Source organism: Dromaius novaehollandiae, chromosome 1 (genome assembly GCF_036370855.1).
Source record: "Dromaius novaehollandiae isolate bDroNov1 chromosome 1, bDroNov1.hap1, whole genome shotgun sequence".
NCBI lineage: Eukaryota > Metazoa > Chordata > Aves > Casuariiformes > Dromaiidae > Dromaius > Dromaius novaehollandiae.
Window position 1 is genome coordinate 51,441,848 of NC_088098.1, and position 25,308 is coordinate 51,467,155.

The following is a 25,308-nucleotide window of genomic DNA, read 5'->3' on the forward strand; positions in this document are numbered from 1 at the left end:
TGCTATCTCAAGCTATCAGCCTTTGGTGGAAGATCTGTCTGTCTGCTTCCACCAAAGACCCAGCCCAGGTATTCTCTGACTTTCTGCTCTCCCCACTGTCCTGAGAGGGAGAAAGAGCCTGTTCCCAGTGGAATTTGAAAATACCACTCATATCTGGTAGAGACATTATCAGAAACATCAGCAGCCATTCAGTGCTCCACTTGTCAAAAAAAAACATTTTGCTAGTATCCTCATTGATGTGAACTAGCATTAAATGAAAGGGTAAAGGTTAGACCATACCACTGCGAGTTGAATAATAATATAAATAATGCAGCAGACTGAGGCTTCCCCCCACTTTGGGGTACTCATGGGGAGGGGGCTCTCTCTTCAGCCTACTGTATGGACCTGGTCATGCATGTTACATGTTAGCGAAGTTAGCCAACTGGACCAGGTAGATTGAAACTATCCTGTGTTTGGCTTCTATTGTTCTGACTCAGAGAATCGCTGAGCCTGCTCTTTACCTCCCAGTCTCTGCAGCAGCAATGTAACTCCATATGACCCTCCATAACTCCAGTGACCCTCAGTGCTCCCGGTGAACTGATCTTGCTTTGCACAGGCTAAGTAATTTGGAAGGCACACAGCCCATGTCTGACGTCTCATAATCTTGTGCAGACCTGCCATCTATTGCTCCATAACACATCGCAGTTTCTGGAGAGTGGAATATTTTCCATCAAAGTATGCCAGCAGTTATACTCCACAGATGTCTGCTTATCTGTTCACTGGGGTTTGACCTTTCTCGTCTCTGCACAACTCCCATTTATTTCACACATGTGGGAAGTTTTGGTAAGAGAAAAGACTGGTCAGTGAGCCACAGCTCCTATTCAGATGCATTAGAGATGCTTGCAGTGCCTTGTCATGCTGAATACATTCAAATTAAAATCAGCTGACAATCAGCTTGACGTTCTGGAGCACAAGGGCAGGAACACAATAAACTCTGCAGAAGAGAGCACAGGTCAGGTAAGTTGCCTTTCCATGAGTCCAGCCATCTGGGTATCTCCTCCATTATTCTCCGTACTGAAGGACTGACTTCTGACAGCCCTGCAGGTGTATGTAAGATGGGGTAAAGCTGCCCTGGGATGGCACTCACAGATTCTCTCTCATGTTGTGGACCTTGATGCGACTCACTGGTTAAACCAGAAACGCTTCAGGCACTCGATGCAATAGCGGTGAGGGCAGACTAAAGGAAGCACACACTGCAAGTGCAGTGAACCCTTCGATCTGTCTCTTGTCCCTCAGCCTCTTACTGTCTGACAGCCACACAGGACCAGAGTTCATGGGCCCAGGCATCTGGAGAGAGAAAGTGAAAGGAGATGCTTGTGGCTCTGAGCGAGCCCTCCTGCCCTGGCTTTCCCGGCAACACGCAAAAATGGTCCCCACTGAAAGAAGGAAGGTTCACGGGTTGTAGTATGTAATGGTGTAACAGGCCTCTCATGCATTTCCTCCTCTGATAGAGCCCATCTTTGCTTTCTTACTGCGCACCCTGTTCTGCCCAAAGCCTGCTGACGCTGGCTCTTTCACTTTCCTTTAGCTGAACTTTCGGAAGAAAGGACAGCCAAGGATGAAACATTAATATTTTCTCACTGGGGACTTTTCACAGCTGGGGATGTTTGCATCTGAGATCAGACTAAGTTTCACTGATTAATCCCATGTAAAGTCCCCGAGCCATGAACACAGGTGCCGCTCCCTGCAGCTCATCACTGATAGCTGTGGAAAGAGCAGGGTGGGGGGGACAGAGTACAAGTACAAAGGGACAAGTGCCGCTTGGTGGTGGCAGCAAGTGCAGAAGACAAGAAAGCAGTGGGGCTGGCACCCAAGAGGCTCAGCTCTTGGGAGAAGGAGCAAGGCAGCTTTGTGGTCATCCAGTGGACCCCATTTAGTAGATCATTAGAAATCCCTGGTCAGTGCTGCTAGTAGTGCTCTTAACATCTTGGGCTTTTTGGTGTAGAAAGTTAATTTAGTGATAATGAAACCTGGAGGTCTCGTAAGACAAACTTGCTCAGGGGACTGAGGGGCAGAGCAAATACTTTGTAAGATGCAGCAGAAACCCCAGCCCCACCACTGTGCCTCCCCTCAGAGGGCACGAGCCTTGCCCCAGCCACAGCCACCAGCGCAGCTGGCCAGCACCAGCCTCCCCACAGACACCGGGGAGTTCCCTGCGACACGGCGTGGTTGTGTGGCTGTCCCTACCGACTCGCGTCCCCGAGGGCATGGCACAGGGCACGGGGGGCACCTGCCTGCCTCTGCCAGCTGCCGGGGGGAAGATGCCAGGGAAGGTGCTAGTGGCATGGAAAAACAAAGTTCTGTGCTCACCATTATATCAAAAAATACCTTAAAATTAAGTGGATCTCCGAAGTGTAATGCCTTATCCCAGGCTGGAGTCTCTTTTCTAACGTTTAAGCGACACTATCGCAGTGGCACTGCCAGTGTTTGATCACAGGACAAACACATAAACCCAACGGGGCTGTTGGATGCCTGGGAGGTCGCCTGAAAGCTATCATTTAGCAAGAAGCGTGCACGTACCTCCTCTAGTGGTGTAGGACAAGAAAACTCCCATTTAGAGAACCCAGGATCCACACCCAGGAGCTGACAGTCTGCCTTTAAAACAGGAACTCCCATGTCTAATCCGAAGAAAAAGCAACAGCAACAAAGCAGATCCTGTTCTATTCAGTATTACGTCCAATACAAATAACAGAAGTACTCCAGTGATGAAATTGGAAGAATGTTAGAATTTTTTTTTTATTATTCCAAGTCAACCCCAGACTTAGTCACTTTTTTTTTCCTGTTCTTATTTTTAAAAATGAAAATTGTTCCTACAGGGAAACATGCATCTTAATTAATACAATAACAAAAATCTCAGTTGATAGATGTGAACGAGTAATAGAACTCAACCAAAACCTACATTAATGCACATTTTTAATATAACATTCCAAAAAGTTATTGCCTCTATGGCTTAAATCTGAAAAAAATACAAAAAGAATATGTAATAGGTCAGGGAATTGTTGTTGTAATTATTAGGATCCTACTTCAGTGTGAAAAATCTGACATAGAAAAATTACCCCAACAGCAGCTAATTCCCTCTTGAATTTAATTACAAAATCATTTAATCATTTTCACACAAAATGTTTCTGTGTCAAGGTAATAATTATGATGATGGTATTACTGCCATCAAGGGGGAACTTACTGCCTTCATATTAAATTGTTAATAGTTTTGTTATAATTAATAGAGAGGAATTAAGGTTTTTAACAGCCTAGATAGTTAGAAGCTCTCCTAATTGGTGTCAGCTAGAAAGGTTGTTTGACTTCTGCCACACAAGGCATCCGGGGGTTTGTCCTTTGAAAAGCGAGGAAACACATCTAACACTGTGCTCATTGTGACGAATGCACTTTATCTGCACTAAGAAATTATTTGCTCTTGTTCCCTGGCAATTTATCAGATATTTTCTCCGGCCACGTCATTGTGCCTTTAGCTGCTTCCCGTGCTGCTGTAAGATTCAGCACAGGTAACACAACTGACATGCTGTGCCACGTACTACCCCAAGGTATTGGGACGCCCTTCACGTAATTTCCTAATGAATATTTAGAAAAGAAACTTGGTGTGAGACAGGGAAGTGGTCTCATCTGCTCTGACTTCTGTACCCTGGCTCTCAGCCGCCTGCTGCTGAGGTAGACACCTTCAAGGAGTCTGCTTTTCCAAAACAGACTCTGGCTCAAGGGCAGGCCTGAAAATTACATTTTTACAACAATCCTCTGGTGGGAGCAGCGTGAGCTTTCCCAGGGCACAGGGAGGTCTCTTGGGTGCTGCTTGCACCTTCCTCCCTCTCTCAGCTGTGAGAAGGGAAGCAGCACCCTGGGCCTTTCCCTCAGCAAACACATAAGGGAGGAACTGGGAGAGACCTGTGAAAGCTGAGCTGCAGCTCGCCTTGTCCCACAGCCAGAGTAAAACAATCACAAACCCAGGGAATGGGAGAGCCTGAGGTTCAAACTCTCCCTTCCTGAAACAGCAAAGCTAATTGCCACTAACCAGCATCCCACAGAGACTTTAACACGGGAAACGCAGGTGCCTGTAGAGGTAAGAGAGATAGGGGAATGCCAGTGGTGCTGAGCCCAGTGTGTCCAAACTGAGCCTCAGACAAGTCTTGCGCACCAGCTCAGAGCACCCAGGTGGTCACATGTCTCAGGCTGGATGGGGCCATTTCGGAAAGCTGGGACCTGACCCAACATTTGAACAAGTAGGGTAATTTTTTTTCCTTCAATTTTTGTGAAGCTAGAGGATTTTCCCTCCTAAGCTGTTATCCCAGGGACTAACCCATTCCCAGCACCCTGGAAGTAGGAGAAACCAGGCAGCCTTGTCCCAAGTTCGGCCCCAAGTCCTGCATGGGATTAATGTGAACCAGTATTAGGAACAGCCCTTCCTCTCTCCCACTCCCTCCACGGGTTTGGAGAAGGAGGAAGGAGCCAGCACTCCTGTAGGCGTAGGAGCCCTGCAGGGGCTTGAACATGCCTGTACCTCTATGTTCTGGGGACCTGTCTGGCACCTGTGTGACAAAACTCATCACGCTGCTTATTAGTTTAAGGCATAGCGTTACGGCTGCAGAAAAGGGGACACTGCTGTGTTTTTAAGTACCAGAGAAGTAATACAGACTGTACAGCTGACAGACCCTAGACGAGTCACAACCTGCAACATTCCCATTTTAATGTAGCCAAAAGCTGGGATGTGCAACCAGTTTAAGAGAGCTCAAGTGGCAGATGACTGAATTTTTAACAACAATGTGTAACTTCTCACTTAAAACATCCTTGGTATCTAAATGTGACACCAGTCTTCCAAGAAACGTTGCAGGGGAGAGCTGGGGACCTACAGGCCTGCAAGCCCAGGGATGCACTGACCAGATGAGTAGACTCTGAAAAAAAGGGAGTGAATCAGTGGGCTCCGTAGAAATACAGCCTACTTGGGAAGAGTCAGCGTTGTTTCCGTACAGAGGCGTCCTGCCTTCCAAACTCAAGGACTTCTTCGAAGGGTCAACAGGCAGGTGAGTATTACTCAGTTAATCTAAACTCCCTGAATTTCTAAAAAGTTTTGAAAAAGTCTTTCACCAAAGTCCTTCAAGGAAACTATGCAGCAGCAGGATAAGAGAGGTCTATCATGAATAAATGATTGACTAAAAAATAGGAAACAGATGGTAAGGGTAAATGGAGGAAGGTCAATGATGGAGTTTGGCTGGGATCTGTGCTGGGGCCTGTGCTCTTTAACATGGTTGTACGTGACCTTGGAAAGGGAACAGGGAGGTTATAAAGTTGGCTGATGATGTGCAATTATTTATGGTAGCGAGGATGTTGAAAGGCTGTGAAGAGTTGCAAAAAGACCTTACACACTGAGCAACTGAGTGGCAAAAAAAAAAGTCAGAGGAAATTCAGTGTATATCTATATAAAGTGATGTTTAAAGGGGAAAACAATCCTCACTGTACATACAAAAGGACAGGCTGTCACCTGATCGCTATCACTCAGCAGCAGACCCTGGGATTTTGATAGAGTTCCATGAAATTATCAGCAGTAGTCAAAAAATAAAATCCAGTATTAGGAATCATTGGGAAAGGAGTAGGAAACAAAATACAGAACATCCAAATATGCCACTGTACATATTTGTGATCTGCCTACATCTGAACCTGGAAAGGCATCAGTGAAGGCCAACAGTGATGATCAGCGGTGTGAAAGGGCTTTTACAGGAGGAATGGGTGAGTAGACCTGGCCTCTTCCACTGGAAAGGAAATGGCTTAGGGGACCATGATGGACTATGACGACTACAAATCACGAGCAGACGAGAAGGTGGGCAAAGGCCACATGTGCACGCTCTGCCTTAATTGCAATAACTAGGCTGGTGGGAGCCAGATCCAAAACAATGGGAGGAGGCTCTCCCCACAGCAGGGAGCAGACCTGTCCCACTCCTTGCCAAAGCATAGGGTGGATGCAAAACTATTGCTGCAGGAGTCTGGACGGGCATCTGGAAGAGGCCTGCATTATGGAGTCACTAAAACACAGCACATTAGGCTCAGGAAATCATCAGAATAGCGTGAGTAGCCGGTAGCGCACTTGGGAAGTATCATATATGCTTGTCCTCTTCTTCCTCTTTCCTGGTGCGTCCCCTTACAGCTGCTGTTTTGGTTAGTTTGGATTTTTACCTCCTTCTCCTGCAAATGATGCAGTTGTTTCTCAGGTTTGGAGAAATTGCAGGGGACGGCACACCACAGCAAGCCTCACGCTGGGGAACCCACCTTCCTGATGCTGTTGTCTCTCTGCAGCCTGGAAATTGGATACTGGGTAGAAGGACCCTTAGTCTCTGCCGCTCTTATGTTCAGTCAAATTTGCTCAAAAAAGGGTGACCATTAGTTTTGTAACAGCAGGCTGTATGACTGGTCACACATTATCCACCACATTAGTTTGATCAAGTGTCTGCCCCTCCACTGCTGCAGAAAGCCAGCAGAAAGGCAGGAGGAGGGCATAAACTCATGACTGCCTGTGCTAGTGCAATAGCAATGCAGCCACGTGCCACCCTCGATCCAGACCAGGGGCGTACTGGGGCCACCGCAGCTCGGGGCAGTGCTGTGGGGAGACAGCAGGAGGCACACGACGAAGGTGTGGAGGGGACAAGGTCCCCCTCATGCCGGGGAGCTGCTGCGTGGAGGTATCCGTGTTTGTGAGATCTCCCGTCTTCTAACGAAGGGAAGGAACCCCGCGCTGCGGGGTCACAGCACTGCGCTGTGTGTTATGGAAATTAGGCTTGTCGGCCACCATAACAGGGCCCGACCCTAGGTTCCCGCAGAAAAGTTCAGAGCCAAATCAAAGCAAATTAAATAATTAAATTTTAATAACACGCATGCAGTAATTACAGCTCGAGCTGGGTGCTTCCAAAGAGGGACCCCGAACAAAGAAATCCCTGGGCAGTTATACCTTCCAATCTAAGCTCTCTACCCCTCACGCGGTAGTTTGGACCAATAGTAATATTTTGGTCTGGGGTCTCCTGCTCCTTATTGGGTCTCGTCACTGTCCCTAGGTAGGCTGTTTATCTTTACTGTTGCGGTTTCTGTTGACAGATGTGTCTTGATTCCTCGGGTCCCGCCCTTGTCTCTCAAGGCTCTGACAAAGAGGTGTTGTTCCAGCAATTAGCACTGCCCCAGCAGTGACAATAGGTGTTATCTCCCAAGGGGGGATATCCTGACGAAGGGGATATAATCCAGACCCCAAGATAGTCCAGACCCCCTAATTAACACTGTTTCAGCAGTGAGAGGAGGCTTTGTTTCCCGGGGTCCTGGCGCCCAAGTAGGCCTTATTTCAAAGCCTTGACATCCTCCCTCCTGGAGCGTGAAGCACAGGAATGCAAACTGCTTGCAACTCCCTTATCATTCCAGCTTGAACCAGCTCTCAGGCCCTTTTCTTACTGAACTAGGTAAAAGTTCATTATTTTATCTAAGTGAGGCCTAAGGCTTCAACAAATGCAGCTACTCATGCTAAGCAAGTTTTATATAAGTTGTGCTATGCAGCTACCTCTAGATAGTTTTGGCTCAATATTCTTTAACACTGTGCCCGGGCAGGTCGCGCTGAGGGAGGCCCAGCAGCTCCAGCGCCCTGTGGGGAAAGCCGCAGCTGCCTCCCCAGCAGGCCACCACCACCGAGGTCGCCGGGGACAGCTCTGCAGCCACTTAGCCACCAGGAAGTCCATGTCACCCGAGTCTATACAACGAGGTTTTCCTTTCCACGGATTCCTTTTTTTAGGGAGTCTGCTTTTAAATCGAGCGACCTCTCCCACAAAAGCATTAAAAAATAATTGTTTCCTAGAGAAACAGGAGGCATTAGAGTAGTTTTGGCAACGTATCTCTAACTATTGTGAAATCCTTGAGGCCAGCTTGGAAAGACTGCATTACAAATCAACCAGAGAGCGCGGGGGGGGGGGGGTTGTTTTGCTTTTGTTTGTTTTAAGAAGTTTCATCAAGTTATTATTTAAAAGATGGACGGGTGAAGTTACCAACGGCTCTCGCCGCTCGAGGCGGAACCGCGGGTCGTGCTGAACCTAGCTCGCCTCGCCCCTCCCTCCCCCCGCCCGCGAGACGGGGAAGGCGGAGACCGTTGCTACAGCCGCCGCGGCGCTTTTTCAGGGGGGGGGAGGGCTGGGAGAAGGCAGGGAACTGGCGCCGCCCCGCCGGCTCTCTCTCTTTGGGACGGTCAACACGTGAGGGTCGGGCAGATCACGGCACCCGGGCATCCCGCGAAGTAAGCGGGTCACCCGGGGACGACCTGTACCCGCGCAAAAATTCCTCTCACATTAGCAGTGAGGACCCGGGCGTCACCCCGGGTCGTTATTTTCCTTACTCATAAGTTTAAGGCATAACACTCATTTCCCGGCCCCGCCATGGGGGTCCTGCGCGTTAGCTTTCGGGGTCAGGGCGAGCAGACCGCTGCGCCGCCTCGCAGGCCACGAGCAGCACCTCCGTCGCCCCGATCCTCTGCCCGGTTCGGATCCCTCGCCGCGCCGTGCAAACGCGGCGGCGGACCGGACCGGGACGGGACGTGCCGGAGGCCGTATGCAAATGAAGGACCGGGGCGCCGCTGGGGGTTCTGGGATCACCGGACTCGCTCGCGCCCTTCACTCCCCCGCCCCTGACGCGCACTCGGGCGGAGCCCGGGAGGGTGGCTGGCTACTCCCTTACTTCTGGAGGCGGGGCGAGGAGCGGAAGCCGCTTGATGTCATGTCCGGGTCTCGCTCGCTGCGTCTTATCTCTGGGCCCCGCGACAAGATGGCGGACCTCTCTCTGGATGAGCTCATACGGAAACGCGGCGTGACTGTGAAAGGGAGGTAGGCGGCTAGGAGGGCAGCGTCTGAGGCCGGGCTTCCCCTGGTGGCTCCTTCGTCCTCCCTTTTAGTCTCTCCGCTCCGGGGGCTGCGGGCCGCAGCCTGTCTCAGCGCGGCCCGGCCCCTTTCCGTGCTCTCGCCTTCCCATTGGCTTAGGCGTTGGCCTGTGGGGCGTCATTTTTGGCGCTGATTGGTGGGGCGAGCCGTCGCTCAGGGGTGGGACGGGGCGGGGGTCGCCCCGGGGCCGGGGGCTGCGCTCGTCGCCTCTCTCCTTCCCGGATCGGGCTCCTCTCACTGCTCCCGAGGCTCCTGGCGCAGCCGGTCCCTTCCCCGCCGGTTCACCTGGTTGTGTCTCCTCCGGGGCTCCGCGCCGCCTGGGCAGCGCCTCGGGGCCCCTCGGCGGCCGGGCGGCCTCGGGCCTGCGGCAGGAGCCGCCGCTGGGCCGCGGGCCCTGGCTGGGGCAGGGCCCTCGGGGGGCCGGTGCCCCCGCCGCTCCCAGGCGTGGCGCCGTGCGGGGTGGCCGTGGGAGGCGTAGGTGCCACCGGGAGCCCTAACTGCAGCTGTGATAACCGGCATCCGCGCGGGCAGAGCTTCGGGCAGCGGGGGCTTCGTCAGCGTGGATGCCCACCCCCTGGAGACTGCAGGCTCTGGGGCATAGTTAACAATACCCCGGCGGACCGTTTGAAGCGCTTGCGTGGATGTGGAGTGTGTTACATGTTCACAGCAAGATCAGACTCGTGCTTTACATGGCGAACGTTTCCAGTGTAGGCTGGGCCATTTGCTCGTTAGTGCAGCCGTTGGCGGGTTCTTGTTCCGCTTCTCCTTCGATAGCTTTTCATCCTCCCTTTGGCTTTAGTCTCTTGATGTTTCTCAAGGTCCTGTCCATGGATCTCTCTGCTCCGTGTGAGCTAAGTTTGCCTCTGTTTTGGTGCTCTGTGGTCACCAAGGAATCTTGGGCTTTAACTGTGAACACGTACTTCTGCGTCTAGAGCAGTGTTTTGAATGTTCTCTGCTAACAGGTACTAACTGAAAAATCCAAACGCACCTCTAAGTCCTAGTCTAGACAAGGCTTTGGCTTTGTGCTTTCATTCATGTTATGCTGCGTGTTTGGAACGGTCTTATACTGCTTAATATGCCAAGCACTTCCTCTCCTTTTTCAAATCCCTCCTTAACTCTCATTTCTTCCAGGAATCCTTCCAGCTTTTATCTGCTAAACAATAATCTCTCAGCAGCACTATTAGAATGTTTGTGCCTTGTGCTTCTCTCGTTTGTCATCTTTCGCTTACTTTAAAAGACTTGTGAATGCTGGATAAGCTGAGTAAACTTTTATCATTGTACCCATGCTCTTTAGTAGTTCAAGCAAAATGGTAACAACAAAATCTTCAGCTATAAAATGTGCTGACACAAAAACTATTATAATGCGCCATGGATAAGTTAGAACTTACGGTAATTTAAATTGAATTTTATGGAATCGCAATGTTTGAGATTCCCTTGTATTTCAGGTGTTGTGGCATGAAATGGGCACATAATGCCTAAACAGTTCATGTTGTTTGCTGTAGGATAAGCCAAAAAAAAAAGGTTGCTTATTGAGATAAACTCATGTTGCGAGGAGGTGTAATCTTCTGCAGTTTCCTAACTGATTTCATCAATGTGTGTCTTTAGCATTCTGACTAAGTCTGACTTAAATGCTGTTTACACATATTTCTGATTTTACTTTGACCTCTCTTTTATACTGATTAAAAAGAATCATTCATCAGTCTTTCTGCAGCACACTAACCAAATGCTTGCAGCATTGTTAGGTTAATAGATTTTAAAATTACAAGGGAAGTTTTGTTTTGTGGCTATTGCTTTACAGGTACTGTTCCTCTTTCATATACTTTTGGATGTGTTTTAACAAAGGGACTTAATATTCTTGTCTCTTAATTGGTATGCTCTGCTCGAATGAAAGAGCATCGGCATAGGATTCTTAGCTAGGTAACAAAATGGGCCTCCAGACCTAGTTTTTCAGTTATCTTTCATTCTTGCTGCATCCAGACACAGAGGCTGATGCTCAGTCTTTTTCATCTCTTTTCTACTTCTTTGCCACAGAGCTCTTTACTTACAGTCATATCTTTACAGTGGAAGTTAAAACTGTGGTGTTAGATAAATCAGGAAGTAGTGATATAAAGCTATGTGAAGAGGTTGACTTGCATTGTTGTTTGAATTTGTGATGTTAGCCTTTTGAGTATCACAACAAATCCTAGATATTTTATTGAATTTTAGATTTTATAATACTGTGCAATACTTCTAACAAACTTAATAAACACTGTAGTGCTCTAGCTTTTTTTTTTAATAAATAAGCCAATGGCGAGAATATTTTTTCAGTATGTTAACTCTAAAATTTCTCTTACAACTTTTCATCTTTTTACAAAAAGGAAACCCAATGAAAAAGTCCAAAACTTTAAAAATATATGTTTAAAAGAGGAATTCTACTAAAAATTCAGACAAGCTTATTCCTTTTAGGAGAAGTTTTGAAAAAGTAAATCAAATCTGTAATGAGAAGCTAGTTTCAGTTTTCACTACAGAATGGGCTGCTGCTTAGTAGTATTTCCATCTGAACGTAAGAAAACACTTCTTCACTGGATGAACATTGGAACAGGTTGCCCAGAGAGGTTGTGGAGTCTCCATCCTTGTAGAGATTCAAAACCCAACTGAACACAGCCCTGGACAACCTGCTTCAGAAGGATGTAGATTCTCTTCAGAGCTCCCTGCCAACCCCAGCTGCAAATGCTGTTCTCTGTCTGAAACTCTGACTGTTCCCTGACTGTTATCCTTCCGTACTGAGTATTGCAATGGTGATGTGCTTCAAAATATAAGCCAGAGAGTGCACTGTTGGTGTTAGTAGATTAGATAAGAGGCAGCAATGTTAGCAAGTGGTTTGACTAGCAAATCCTTGCTGGCAGTCTCAGCTTTCAGCTGAGATTTGTGCTGATAGGTTGTATAACCTAAAATCAAAGCCTTCTGCAATTCCAAAAATGTGAACTTGCTGTCCAGAATTCTTGAAGTTGCATGTAGTTCCAGGTTTTCTTTGTACCAGGACATACTGTATTACAAAAGATGTTTTAGAGGACCTGCTCAGTCCTGAAGCTGGAGTATGTGTTTCTCTTTTTCTTTTCCTTCAGAGGGTTCCCCAAAGTACCTAAGTTTTTGATAAATTTCATATGGGTGTAGTATGAATTCAACACAGCTTAAGTCAAGCCTGTTACTTAGGTTCGTAAATGTGAGCTAAAGGACCATTTTTAGAAATCTGTTCTTTATATTTTACTTTATAAATAAATAGCTAACGTAAAACAGCTTATGTTCTCTACTGTTCTATTTGGGCATCTAACCTGGATAGGGTTCTGCGTAGTAATAGTGACGTTTTGTTTGCAGTACCACAAATGCTTTTTCTGATACTAAATCACATCTTACAATGTCTGAAACTCTTTTTCTAGGCTTAACACAAGGCCAGTGTTTGGAGGTGTAAGATCTCGCATTGGGATCCAGCAAAATCTTCTCAGTAGATCCTCACCAGCTGTCAGCTTCCAGCGGACGTTTGATGCCCGACAGAAGATTGGCCTCACTGATGCCCGACACAAACTGGGAGTTAAAGATGCCCGTGAAAAACTGGTTCAAAAGGACGCTCGGTTCAAAATCAAAGGGAAAGTGCAGGATGCTCGAGAGATGCTGAATTCCCGTAAGCAGCAAAGCGTTGCTGCTGAAAAGGTGACCAAAGTGGTGGATGCCAGAGAGAAGATCAGCTTAAAAAGGAGCACTCCTGCTACTGCTGCTATCAGCCCAGCTATGGGGACAGTAAATCCAGCCATGAAAATCACCAAAACTATCCAAGTAGGTCAAGCAAGCCACCTCTAAGCCCCTAAGTTATTCTACTGCAGTCCAGTGGAAATGATAATACTTGCAATGAATGTGTCACAAGATTGCAATAGAAGCCATGGAGATGCAGTTGAACTCAGTCTATAGGGCAAGATTTAGAGTATGTTTGGATTTTCAGTGTCCTTCAGCTGTTCAGAGTTTTGGGCTTTTGTAGAATTCAACCTTTCATTTAAAGAAAAGAACTTTGGGCCCAAAAAATGACTAAAGCAGCATAATCTTCTCAGTGCTAAAGTAATTATCTGGAAGTGTTAAATAGTTGTGTTCCCCCCACCTTGCTAAAGTCCAAGGAAACTTTTTTGTTGTTTTGGGGGGGGGGGGGGGTTTGTCATTCTTATACTACTGCTCATTGCAAGAGTGTGTTGTGGATTGTCCCGTCTAGATAACTGGTTTATATCCAGTTTATAATATGCAGCTATTGGTATCTTATAGCAGATCTAAAACTTTTTTTCATTTTCCTATAAAACATGATCGGCCTTTTTCTACATTTCTACCCTCCCCCTTTCCAGGGAATTGCCTGATTATTTGATCCATTCCTGCTGAGGCTCAAGCTTTATTCTGGTTTCAGTATCATCAGTTGATCATCCTGACCTGCTGATTTTCTTCATCAGTTTTCAAATTTCATTCTGTTGTGTGCACAGTAACTTGATTCTTAGCTACTCTCTCTGAGTAGCGTGTGTGTGTGTGTGTGTGTGTGTGTGTGTGTGTGTGTGTGTGGTACAGAGGGTAGAGCTAGAAGAGAGGTTTCCAGACTGTCAGGACTGTTTTTTGAGAACTGGCTTTGTTCCTCACTTCAAGTATGTGACAAGCATGTAACTCTAGTTCCTAACCTATTTCATTTCCCTCTTCCTGAGGATTAATAATGTGTTTGTACATACCCAGCAAAATCTCCAGTCCTCTATCAGTTTGAAAATCTAGATCAGTCTTTCTACTCAGTTGTTTTGTTCAAGAGCATCAAGCATGTTTATTCCTTAAATTAGCCTAGGATAGAGCCTGTTACATCTTCAGGTTTCCTGCCAGGTTGGAAGTGAAAGAATGGCCTAAGAAAGGGAATCTGACTCTCTTCCGACAGTTAGAAGGGCAAATCACAGAGCAATGGAATGGTCTGTTCAGTGGTGTCTCACTAGTAGGGTAATTAATACTCACGCTGTCTTTTACAGCCAAATCAAAGTGACATCAGCCATTAGGAGTTGAACATTCGCTACACAGTTTCTAGGAGTTAAAATAGTTTCTGGAGACTTGATCCAGCAGCAGTTTGCTCTGACCTGATTCTTTTTTTTTTTTTTAATGACTTAGTTTGACCTACAGTACTTTCTGACTGTTAGAAAACATATTGCAATAAAAAAAATACAGAATGATTATATTATATCACTATAGAGTGACTCAAACTGTGGGCACAGCTGTGATTTTTCAAGATTTTTACTGAAATTTCAAACTTCTCATGGCCCTCCTTCAGTTTTTCTTCCTCTCTGCCCCCAAATATGGGAGCAGAATCAAACTAAAATATCTTGATCCAAGATACAGCACAGAGCTTTAATGCCCTGTACTGTGATCTTGTATCTTACAAAGGAAGGAAAAATGTCTTTGAGACCCAAAGAAATTCTATAACTCTGCTGGTGTTTCAGTAGGACAGGCATCATTGTTCCTGAACTAATTAGCAATTTGAAGCATGATGGTGCCATGATGTAAGTAGTGGTCTTCTAGAGAAAACACGAACCTGAAGTTCTGACTGTTTGTATGAAGTATTTTTGTAAGAAGACACAATCTTTTCTGTGATGGACAACAACTAGTTTTTTCAAAAACTGAAAGGATGTTTTTGAAGGAGTTGCTGAATGGTTGATTTTGGTTGCTGATTAGTGAAACTGCATTCCTTGACTTCTGTTGTTGTTTCCTTGTTTCACAGGATAATAGACCAGAGAGGGGGGCCAGCTGCACTACCCCATGCACCATTTTATCCCAGTACAGCTTATCCCAGGTCTAGGGTGAAGGGACAGTATATGTTTCTCCTTTAAAATGGAACTGTACAAATTACATTGTGTCCTACTCGTTGAATGTGATGGAAATATCTTTTCTGGTTCCCTGTAGCATGGAAGATGAAAAGCTTGCTTACTGATTTATACCGTTGACAGTTTCATATTTGTAGAAATGTAAATCGAATCAGTGCTGGCAGGGCCTGAGTTAAGGCCACTTTCAACTGATCTTGGACTAAAACTCAAGTAGTTTGAATCTGATCTGCTGCTTGGCCTTAGGCTTTAATTTCTTTGATTAGCGCAAGCATCTCCTACCAAACATATTGCAGGAAACGCAGATGTTAGCATATTGTGTTCTGACATTTCAAGAGCAGGAGAATGAGTTTCACTTAAGTGGTCTCAGAGTAGGAAATAAGAGCTCCTGTCTTCTGAAATGGGGAGCTGGTGGACTGTAGTGTTTAATGCTTTGGTTCTTTCCCTCTAACTGCAGCAGAAAGCTCCTGTTCCTGGACACTCTCATCCAGCAGGAATGAGGATCAATGTGGTGAACAACCATACACACAAGCAGGTGCGTGCCATTAACAAGACCACTGTTACCCACTCTGCTCTTTTTGGGTATAGGGGGAGTATGGCACAAGGACATGCAGTGTCCACAAACATTGGCAGGTGCAAAAGGAAATTAAAGTAGGAAAGAAGAAAGAATTTGGAAGTTCTCTAACAACTTGGCACTCTATTCATGCGTAGAAGATACTTTCATGATTGTTGAGATTTTCCTTCAGCCTAAGTGAACTTGACTCCTTATGCATTATGTGAACACAGAGTAGGTATTTCCAATTTGTGTCTGTGTGAGTTAACTGGTTTTTCTAGTGACTGCAACCTTTTGCTCTAAGCTCTTTCTATAAATTCTTTGGTGATACTACATTAGATCAAGTTGTTGATCTTTTTGATTCATCATTCTGCCTGCCTCTTCAGAGACTGGATATGATTCTGCATTGTCAAATGTGCTATGGTGAGGTAGGAGAAGGTATTACCTTCCTGGGAAGCCCAGTTTGCATCCCTGCTGGAAACCTTGTGTTGACCGATGCTAACTGGTGTTTTGATGTTGCATCAAAATTGCCATATTCTTTATCAAACAGATTTTTTGTGAAAGTATGAGGGGAAAACCCTTGTGAGTTTTTGTTGTCTCTTCTGGATCAACTTTAAAAGCTGTTGCCTAGTCAAGCATTCAGTTATCTTACCACCTTGGGTTCTTTCAGAGGAGAAATATATGTGTGTATAAAACCCCCACATATTTTACATTTTGTATATGTACATGCACATAAAATACAAAATACTGGAAAACTGACATCCACAATACCATGTCTTGTTTATCTTTTGCCTTGATTACAGTAACTTTAGCTTCTTGAGTGTTTTACCTCTGCATTCACCTACCACACTCATCTATCCATGATGCTGTCACTTAAGGAAGCATCATGTTCTGACCTCATCATTATAAGACTTGGGTCCCTTTCAGTTTTTCTTTGTCTCAAACTGAAGTCCCTTGTCTTGATGGCTGGTATTTTTCATAATTCTTTTTTCTGCAGAGTTCATTTCTGCCTATCGTCCCTGATGATTTTTTCCTTTATAACATCTTCGTGCTTGGAACAACCTTCCTGTTCGTAAGCCAGAATCTTGCTGACCATGAAAACCTACTTATTTTGCAAGCTGTTGTTGCTAATCCCTCCATTTTCTGAATCTTTCTTCATCTTCCTGCCGAATTAATGGGAAACTCTTGAGCTGTGACTTGTTATGTTCTGGGCAGCGCCATATGTGTATAGGCTTTTTCTAAGAAACATTATCACTTAGAATCTATGAAAAAATGTTTGTGTAGGAGTTAACCTCAGTATTTTGAGGCTAACGCTATCAGCATTTAAGTGGAACTGGGAAATGAATTATTCAGCAAACCTCCTAGTGCAGTGTTTTCTAGTGCCAGACGGACATGTGCTATGCTGAAGAAAGCAGGCTATTCAAAAGGAACGTTGGGTTCAGATGTATTTGGCAGCCATCTGCTTACTGGAGAAAAAAAAAAAACAAATGCATAGGCTTAAACTTTAAAGCTAGCAGGGTGCTAAAAAGGAAGGGGTTGAGGCTTTATTGCATTAATGTGGTCTCATGAGTCCTGATGTGTTCTAGGGTTTAAAGGGATACTTACATGCGGTTTCAGTATGTCTAGGGAAATAGCTCTGCTGTGGCATTCCTGGAAAAGAAGTTTGAGAGCTCTTACACTGACATTTTGAAATGGACTTGCCTACATTCAGCTGTCTGTCACCAAGCTGTGAGGGAAGAAGTCCAAAGTAGTAATGTCCATTACCTAATGTTACTGCATGTGTTTTGAAGAAGGCTGAAGGCAGGGGAGAATGATTATTTTGGGAATGATGCCTATACTAAATATACCTGCTTTTCTTTAGGGTCTATATGACATGGAAGATGATGATGAAAGTGTCTCTCCCCTTCCTAGCAAACAGATGAAAATCACCACCACAAACAGTTTCCTGCACAACACGGTAAGGGATTATCTGAACAGTCCCCACCACGCCATGCTCACATTGGGTGGATGCACAGGCTGCGGCTTTAAAGGGCTTATGTTCTTTTAAAGTATGTAAACCATTTCCCCTGGAATGTTTGCTCTCTATCCCGTCCTTCCCTTTGTGTCAATGCTTCTAGCATTACTTGGGGACACAGTCCCTTATAGGCTAACTGTGGCTTTGTAGGCCTTTGCAGCCAGAACGTGTGCTTTTTCCTTTGCTGGCAGGTTACTGCATGTTAGCTCTTGACTTTTTTTTCCTCCTTTTTGGGAAAGTTCTTTGAATCTATCTCGTTATTGTTTGAGCAGGCAAGCAAGGGAAGCTTTCTGCTGCTCCTAGAGACTGGACATCAAAGCAGGAAATCTCTTGCCATGCAAAATCTTAGTTGGCAGCTTGTTGGGGAGTACTGATGCTCTGGAGAAGATGGAAGTTCAACACAGACAGATGCGAGGTCCTGCACTTGGAATGGGATAATCCTCTGCAACATAAGCTGAGGACTGACTGGCTAGAAAGCAGTCTTGCAGAAAAGGACCTGTTGGGTGACATGCTAAGAATGAATCAGCAGTGCATCCTTGCAGCAAGGAAAGCTAACTGCATATCGGGCTATATTAGTGAGAGCATAGCCACCAAGTCAAGGGAGATAATTATTTCCCTTTATCTGGCATTCGTGAGTCTGCACGTGGAGTACTATGCCCAGTTTTGGGCTCAAGACAGACAATGACAAACCAGAGTGAGTCTGGCAAATGGCTGCTAGGGTGGTTAGGAGGCTGCAGCATATGATGTACAAGAGGAGACTGAGAGCAGGGTTTGTTCAGGCCGGAGAAGAGAAGGCTATAGCGACATCTGACTCCTGTCTTTTGCTGCCTAAAAGGTGGTTATGGAAAACACAAGAACAGTCTTTCCAGAGGTGAACAGGGCAAGAACAAGAGCCAGCTTGCATGTTGCAGTAAAAGAAACTGTAGTTAGATGTAAGGGGCAGGAAAAGTCTTATGGGTATTGGTCAGACTGGCACAGGGGCCCAGAGAGGTTGTGGAGTGTCTGTTCTCGGAGATGGTCAGAGCTGGACTGAATGAGGCCCAGAGTCAGCCTGATGTGTCTTTCAAGCTAACCCTGCTTCAGGCAAGGGGTTGGACATGGGTTCATCCTCAATTCTGTGATTCTAAGCAAGCAATTTAATGTGGCTTTTTCATCACAGAGGCAGTCTAGTGCAATGAGTATCCCATGTTTTTTCTTATGTTGGTATTCAGGCAAATAGAGCCCCTGGCCATTTGTTATCCTTTAGTGGCCTTATTTTTTTGCAGGAGTAAATGTTTGTTTCCAGTGTTGACAGCAGATATCAAGAACAACGTTTATTCTTTTGGCTTTAAATTCCCCAGGTAGCTTTAACTAGAAAAGTTACTCTTCACGACTTGCGTGCTAGTGTAGTGTGAACAGGCGTTTTTCTTTAGAAATACTAAGACAGCTCAATTTTATTGTAAATGAGCTATCCTTGTGTATGCTTTATATAGTGCTTGAGAATTTTCAGATAGCTGCTTTTCAAATTCAGATTGCACTGGTAGAGTTTAAGAAGAGTATGAAAATTAAAGGTGCTTGTAAAAAGCACTTTTTGGCACCTTTTACGGTAAACATACGCCCAAAAGCTTCAGTTGATTTTTGTCTCAAAGCTGAAAGTCTCCAGCACTGTAGTGGTTTTGACACTGGGAAGGACATGAAAGTTCATAATAAATGCCAGTAATGCTCTCCTGCAGTTGGTGCTTAGAAAAGAAGACCTACTTTTTTGGGCTGCATCTCTTAAGGATGCCTTTTTCTCTCTTCTTGCAGACTGGGCTGAGTGGCAATAAATTCTCTCTGTCCAAGACTGTTCCCCTGACTAAAGTGGTCCAGAATGATACTTACACAGCTCCTCCTGCACCTCCCTCCCCAATGCGGACGAAGGCCTTGACAAACATGTCCCGGACCCTGGTGACAAAGGAGGAGCCTCCAAAAGAGCCAGCACCTGTTGAGGTGAGTCTATGGAAATGTGACATGCTCCTTAGAGAAATCTCTGCAGAGACGTGTGAAACTGCTGTTGATTGGTTATGTGAGCAAGTTATTTCTGTCTGCCTGTCACCGCTATCTCTGGGACTCTGTCAAGCTTATTCTGATAACTGCAGCCCATGTCCAAGAACTTGAAACCTGTGTAAACATCCTCTTCTCTAGTGTTTATGGAGAGGCTGGCAATTCCCAGACTCTCCATTTTGCTTCTCTATTTTTCCTTTCCAAAACTGGAGCACATGGTCCTGGAGGAATCTGTGATATAGGAAGGTGGTAGCTGTTATTTGGACAGCACTCGGTGGCTTGCATGTTGCCAAGAGCAGTGTTTTAATGCTACTAGTTGTGGTGTTTTCTGTCCCCTGCTGTTAGGAAGAAGAACAGGATGCTGCCAAATTTGGCTACCTGGTGTCCACACAGGACAATTTGTAAACAACCTGCCTGGAACTGCTTTGCCAAACTGCCCAGTGCTGGGCACAGTAAGCCACCAGGCGTTCCCAGGCATATTGAGTTTGCTAGCTCTAGAGGGGCTGGGGCCACAGGGTTTGCTGGCTGGTCCTGAATGCAGCCTAGACCTGCTCATGAAAGGCAGTGTAGGCATGGCTAAGTGAGCATTGCATATGTATGCAGATTAAGTTAGTGTTGTATCAGGGAATGGGAGAGGAGAGTTACTTCAGGGAGAAATTAGCATGAAAAAGGCTCCTCTTCACCTCAGATGAGCTGGGCTTTTGTGAACATTGATACTCCCCATTACTAGCCTTATTTTCCCTTCCTATGTGTGTACAGACTTTCCCAGGTGTCCCTTTAGTCATTTTTTTTATGCTTTCTCTGCTATGCTGTCTTGCCTGCTGCGTTTCTGACTTTCTGCATGTAATACACTTGTTTGTGTTGGCAGCTGGTGTTCAGTCCTTTGGAAGGCACAAAGATGACCGTAAACAATCTGCATCCTCGAGTCACAGAGGAAGACATTGTTGTGAGTGTTGCTTACTGCTGAACTCTGGGTGACTGAAGCTTCCATCCCTCATCCTACTACTTTTGATAATTCACTGTTCTATGGTGGATGTAGTGAAGAGGGGTGTGATGTGGATTTGTTTTCCTTGGGAGGACTTTGAGAATTTTCCTAGATTTTTGTTTTGGGTCTTGTTTGTTTTTTTTAAATTGGGTGCTCAAAAACACTGGACAAAATCCTGTTTCTAGGCTGTACTGAGATACGTGACATCATGTAGAAGAGTTCATGCCAAATGATGCCTGGTGTTCTCTAACTTACGACCCATCCAAATTATCTAGGCGGACTGAGAACAAAGCTGGTCTTCATGCATAACTGTATAGAGCACTAACCTGCTTGAGTTGTTGACAGTATGGAGTTTTATGCCACCTGTATTACTCGTACCAAGTACTTGTTTGTACCATAGCAAACACGCTAAGATAAATGGCTGCTGCCAGATTCTGGCATATGTTTTTCTAAGCAGATGGGGTGATGTAATTAGGAAACTAAACCCTTCCCACTCAGTGTGTCTGTCTGGTTCAAGTGATAACTCTGATGTGATCACAGTCATGACTTGCTGTCTGCCCTCAGGAATTATTCTGTGTGTGTGGCGCTCTGAAGCGAGCCCGGCTGGTGCACCCAGGAGTGGCTGAGGTAGTCTTTGTGAAGAAAGAAGATGCTATCACAGCATATAAGAAATACAACAACAGGTGCTTAGATGGTGAGTTTGAGGCCAGAGTTGCATTTAGGATAGATGAATCAACAGTTCTTCACCTCAGCAGAGAGTTTAAAAGCATCTTGGATGCTTATATGTTACCCAGAGAATAAATGCCAGAAAGCTGCTTTGAGAGCTGGGCAGTGTTACAGGCTTTTGTGTGACTTGTTGGATATATGCATAGTTTATTTAAGTGGTATTCAGAAATATGTTTTCCCAGGAAGAGAGAACTCAAAAGTAGAAGCAAGCTTCCACTGATTCTTCTGATCTAACCTCCATGTTAATTTTCTGTTGTCTCTAACCTAGAAGCCAAAGCCAGATAGTCCTTAGGAAGGCATTAAATGCTTACGGAGTAGTTGTTTGCACAGCATAAGTAAAGCTAGTATTTGCAGAGGTCTTGGGGCTTGGCAAAGACATTCTGAATCAGACCTCTACAACAGTATCAGCTTCTCTATAGACTTTGAACAATGCAGTTTTTGATCAGGATCTATCTGCATGTTGTTACAGGCTGAAATTAGCTGCTAATTTCTAGCTTATCCTCTTACCTTTGTGTGAGGCCTGATGCAACTTTAACAAGCGTAAGCTCTCTAGCTGAAAATATATGTTTCTTTCCCTGGATGAGTGACACTGTTAATGTCAGATGAGGAGCAAACAGCTCAGAATGGGACAATCTCTTTGCCTTTGCTAAGGGTTGTCTATCTAAATGTAATTTTGCATTTCATACTCCTACTGACCGTTTCAGTCACACTTCAGTTGCTTGGAAGTGCTATGATCTTGCAACAAAAGATGTATCAGCTGTTCTTTCTCATGGTTTTCCCAGCATGTGGAGCTCTACTACTGCTCGCACTGTTGTGTGGTGTTTTGAGGGTCTTGCCTTACTGGGATTCTGAGATACAGATTTTTTTTTTTTTTTAATTACTTTGTTTAGGTCAACCGATGAAATGCAATCTTCACATGAATGGGAATGTCATCACCTCAGACCAGCCTATATTGCTGTAAGTGCCCCCTGAGGGGAAAAACCAAAAGAGTTTGCAGGTTCTGTTTTGAGGAGAACCTATGGGAAAGGAGGAAAATGTGGTGGTAAATAGTTTTCCCATGAATATGCTCTTTCTCTTGCTTTCTGGAAGCTCTCTGTGTTGAGCTGAATGCAAAATAGCTTGCTTCCATAGTGTTCCCAGCCCTGGGGATTCAAAATGAGTCTGAGATCAGGAAGTTTTCTTGTCTGAAAGCACATCTTAAACTGCTATGTCCAATATTGAGAAGAGAGGATATTGAAAACACTGCAGACATTGTGTAATATTTATTTTAAAATGCGAGGTTTAATACTATTTGTGGTGTGTGTGTTTTAAATCCTTCAGCCGATTGAGTGATACTCCTTCAGTGAAGAAGGAGGGAGAACCACGCCGGTCAAGTGCAAGCGCCTCTGCAAATCCCCCTGCTGAGGTGGACCCTGACACCATCTTGAAGGCACTCTTCAAATCCTCAGGGGTCTCTGCCTCTGTGCAGCCCACAGAATTCAAAATCAAACTCTGAGAAGGGAGAGCAAGTAGTGGACTGGAAAACTCACTTAAGTCGGAGAATGAGAAAAGTGCAGGAATGCAGATGTTATTTGCATTTGTCTGCCTGGAAGTTTTTTTTGTTTTCTATGATCGCTACCTTACTGTACAATAGTGTTTCCTCTTGTGTGTGTATTTTCTGTTTCCATAGTTGGAGTTTTCTTCCACAATTTTTTTCCAAGAGAATAACCTCCCCCTTCTGCCAGTAATATATTACCAAGCATATACAATGTAATTCCCTCCTTTACTCCAAAGTCCCTAGTGGCCATTAAAAGTGCACATAGACTCTAAGGGAAGGAGTGGTAATCTCCTTTTCTCTTCTGACCTACCTTTAAAGTAAAAGGTGCATCCCTTTCATTATCAACAGACAAGACAACACATTGTTTCTAAAATTGCTGCATCAAGTACAAAGGTGCGGCTCCGTACAGAAAGCAATGTCTTGCATCTTTGACTCATACGCATTCAGTAGCATGCTACTTCGGCCTGGCCATTGGATATCTTTCTGCTCAAAAGCTGTGACACTGAGAAGATGTAAGAAAAACTGAGCTCCCCACTGTGTATGCCAGCCAATAGAGGCACTGGGGAGAAAGGACGTGTACAAGAGCAGCACCTATCATGCTATGGGAGGGATGTTTCAACTCTGGTAAGGCATGGAGATGAGAAAAAGGCTCTGGCACTTCTGCAATGAATATATTTGCCCTGTATGGCCAGGCTGAGTTGCTCTCACCTCCCTTTTTCTGGACTTAAAAAATAAGAACCAGGCTTGTGTTTAGATCTAGAGGAAATTCAAGTGTTTCACTCCCATTAGACAGTATTGCATCCTTCTGGTATCTGGATAGGGACATGAAGTGTGTGTGTGTGGGGGGGGGGTTGGGTTGGGTTTTTTTGTTTTTTTTTTTTTTTAGCTTCTAACTTACCCAGTCTCCTTTTATGAAAAGGAAGGAGCTGAGGCCTCTTTCAGGCACTGACACATCAGAAACAGTCTTCTGCCCCTGAGAAATCACTTGAGAGATTTAATTTGGGTAATGTTTGGCTGCTGTGCAGGCCTGCTGCACCCATATACGGGCTTGGAGGGTGATCACTGCACTTCATGGCTGCAGGGAGAGGGGCGGGGTGGGGGAGCAGTTAACACTCTAGGGAATGCATCGGAGAGTTTAGGTACTGGTAAGTCCCATGCAGAGCAGCAAGGATTTACCCTCAGAGAGTGAGCATCTGCGACCAGCCACCGGCCACTAGGTGGCACTTCCAGTACTTCCTTTCTTAGTACACCATTATTGCAATGGATATTTGAAGTCCCAGTAGCTGCATTTGTTTGTATTAGTTCAAATTGTATTATGAGAAGAGAGGAAAGGCAAAAGCCACTTCCAGAATCTGATTGGGGTTTGAACTTGATCCTTCTAGCTAGGAGAGCAACCTAATCCATTCTGTTCAGCACTGCTGAACTTCTTTAGTGAACTCGCTGTGACCATTGTAGGTCTGGACTCCATTCCTTGGTCAGTCCTATGTTTCTTTTGCTTTCTTGTTCTGTACAAACTCTGTTCTATCTAGCAGGTGCAAACCATTCCTCTGTTTCACTGTATCCCTTTTAGCCATGGAAAAAAACGAGGACTTGGCAGGACTTGTTTTTTCCCCAGAGTACTCTTTGGTTTGGAAACGAACTACATCTTTATTGGTAGGGTGGTGCTTGTGAACAGCAGATGTTTGTAGGGGAGGGGACTTCTGACAGCTATTGTTCCCCTTTTTTAGACTGCCCATCAAACACCTGTGTTTTAATAAGAGTCGGGGGGAGGGGGAGGAAATGTTAGGGGTTGGAGAAAATAATGTATTATCTGTTTCTGAATAAACGTTTGTTATACAGAGATGTTGCTGTTAAAGTGGGAGCAATTTGTGTCCACAGCTAGTTTCAATTCCATTGGTGTCACAAAAAAGGAAAACAGTGGCCCTTGTTACAGATAGCCTAGGGGGGTTAAGAAATAACTCTGGGGGGAAAAAAGAGTGGAGCTGTGAAATTAAGGTATGTGTTCTCGGGGCATTAGGATACTTTATCAACTAGATAGAGTATGAAAATACGAAGACATGATTGTGGCTGCATATCTTTTCTCTTCTGAAAGAATGGTTTAGTCATACTCTCATTAGTACATTCATGTCCATTCCAAAAACCAAATAGAATTGTAATTTGCTGTTGGGGATTGTGTTTAGATGATCTGTGATAAGTTACGATGACATTAACGCACTTCCTTGGAAGAACTACTGCTCTGTTATCTAGCTCTGTGATGTGTGTAGTAAGTCTTTTTTTTAACCTATCATTGAAGTCAATGATGATTGTCCAAATACCAGTCTACAATTTGTCTTGCAGTTGGTTAGGTCTCTTAGATTAAGTCTGCTTAGCTAATTCTTCCAAGTATAATTTATTGTTTCAGTGGGCACTGAAAGAAGAGTAACATTCCAGCAATTCCCAGGCTTTTTCAAGTAGTTCACCTTGCTGCTCTGAAGTTTCTTCTCACTGGCCTGCAGTATTCATGCTAGTCTTGTTTGCTTTTCACTGAGCTCACCTACCACCTGCTGACCTAACACCTGTGCACATTTGCCTTGATTTAGCATAGTTATCTTTTGGGGTTTTTTTTTTAGTTTTTTTTTAGTTTTTTGAGGTTGAGATCGTAAATTTGCATACAAAACACACAGATTGCCAGCACTGATTC

At 45.1% G+C, this 25,308-nt stretch overlaps 1 protein-coding gene and 1 non-coding gene across 5 annotated transcripts; one reads left to right on the forward strand and one right to left on the reverse strand.

Annotated features, from left to right (window-relative positions):
- Positions 1 to 8,266: 8,266 nt before the first annotated feature.
- LOC112984711 (U12 minor spliceosomal RNA) lies at positions 8,267 to 8,415 on the reverse strand. The gene has a single exon (XR_003259566.1). It is a non-coding gene; the product is annotated as a U12 minor spliceosomal RNA (small nuclear RNA).
- A 313-nt stretch (positions 8,416 to 8,728) lies between these two features.
- On the forward strand, positions 8,729 to 24,468 carry POLDIP3 (DNA polymerase delta interacting protein 3). 4 transcript variants are annotated; one of them, XM_026101159.2, is made up of 9 exons: positions 8,729 to 8,882; positions 12,353 to 12,746; positions 15,249 to 15,326; positions 17,206 to 17,301; positions 19,144 to 19,326; positions 20,249 to 20,326; positions 20,930 to 21,059; positions 21,982 to 22,048; positions 22,412 to 24,468. In XM_026101159.2, the coding sequence occupies exons 1-9, from the start codon at positions 8,776 to 8,778 to the stop codon at positions 22,584 to 22,586; spliced, it is 1,308 nt and encodes a 435-aa protein (XP_025956944.1). In that variant the 5' UTR covers positions 8,729 to 8,775; the 3' UTR covers positions 22,587 to 24,468. The 4 variants fall into 4 exon arrangements, with proteins under 4 accessions (XP_025956944.1, XP_025956953.1, XP_064367632.1 ...); XM_026101168.2 differs by having other exon boundaries at positions 15,252 to 15,326; XM_064511557.1 differs by lacking the exon at positions 8,729 to 8,882 and adding an exon at positions 9,401 to 9,643.
- The last annotated feature ends 840 nt before the right edge of the window (positions 24,469 to 25,308 follow it).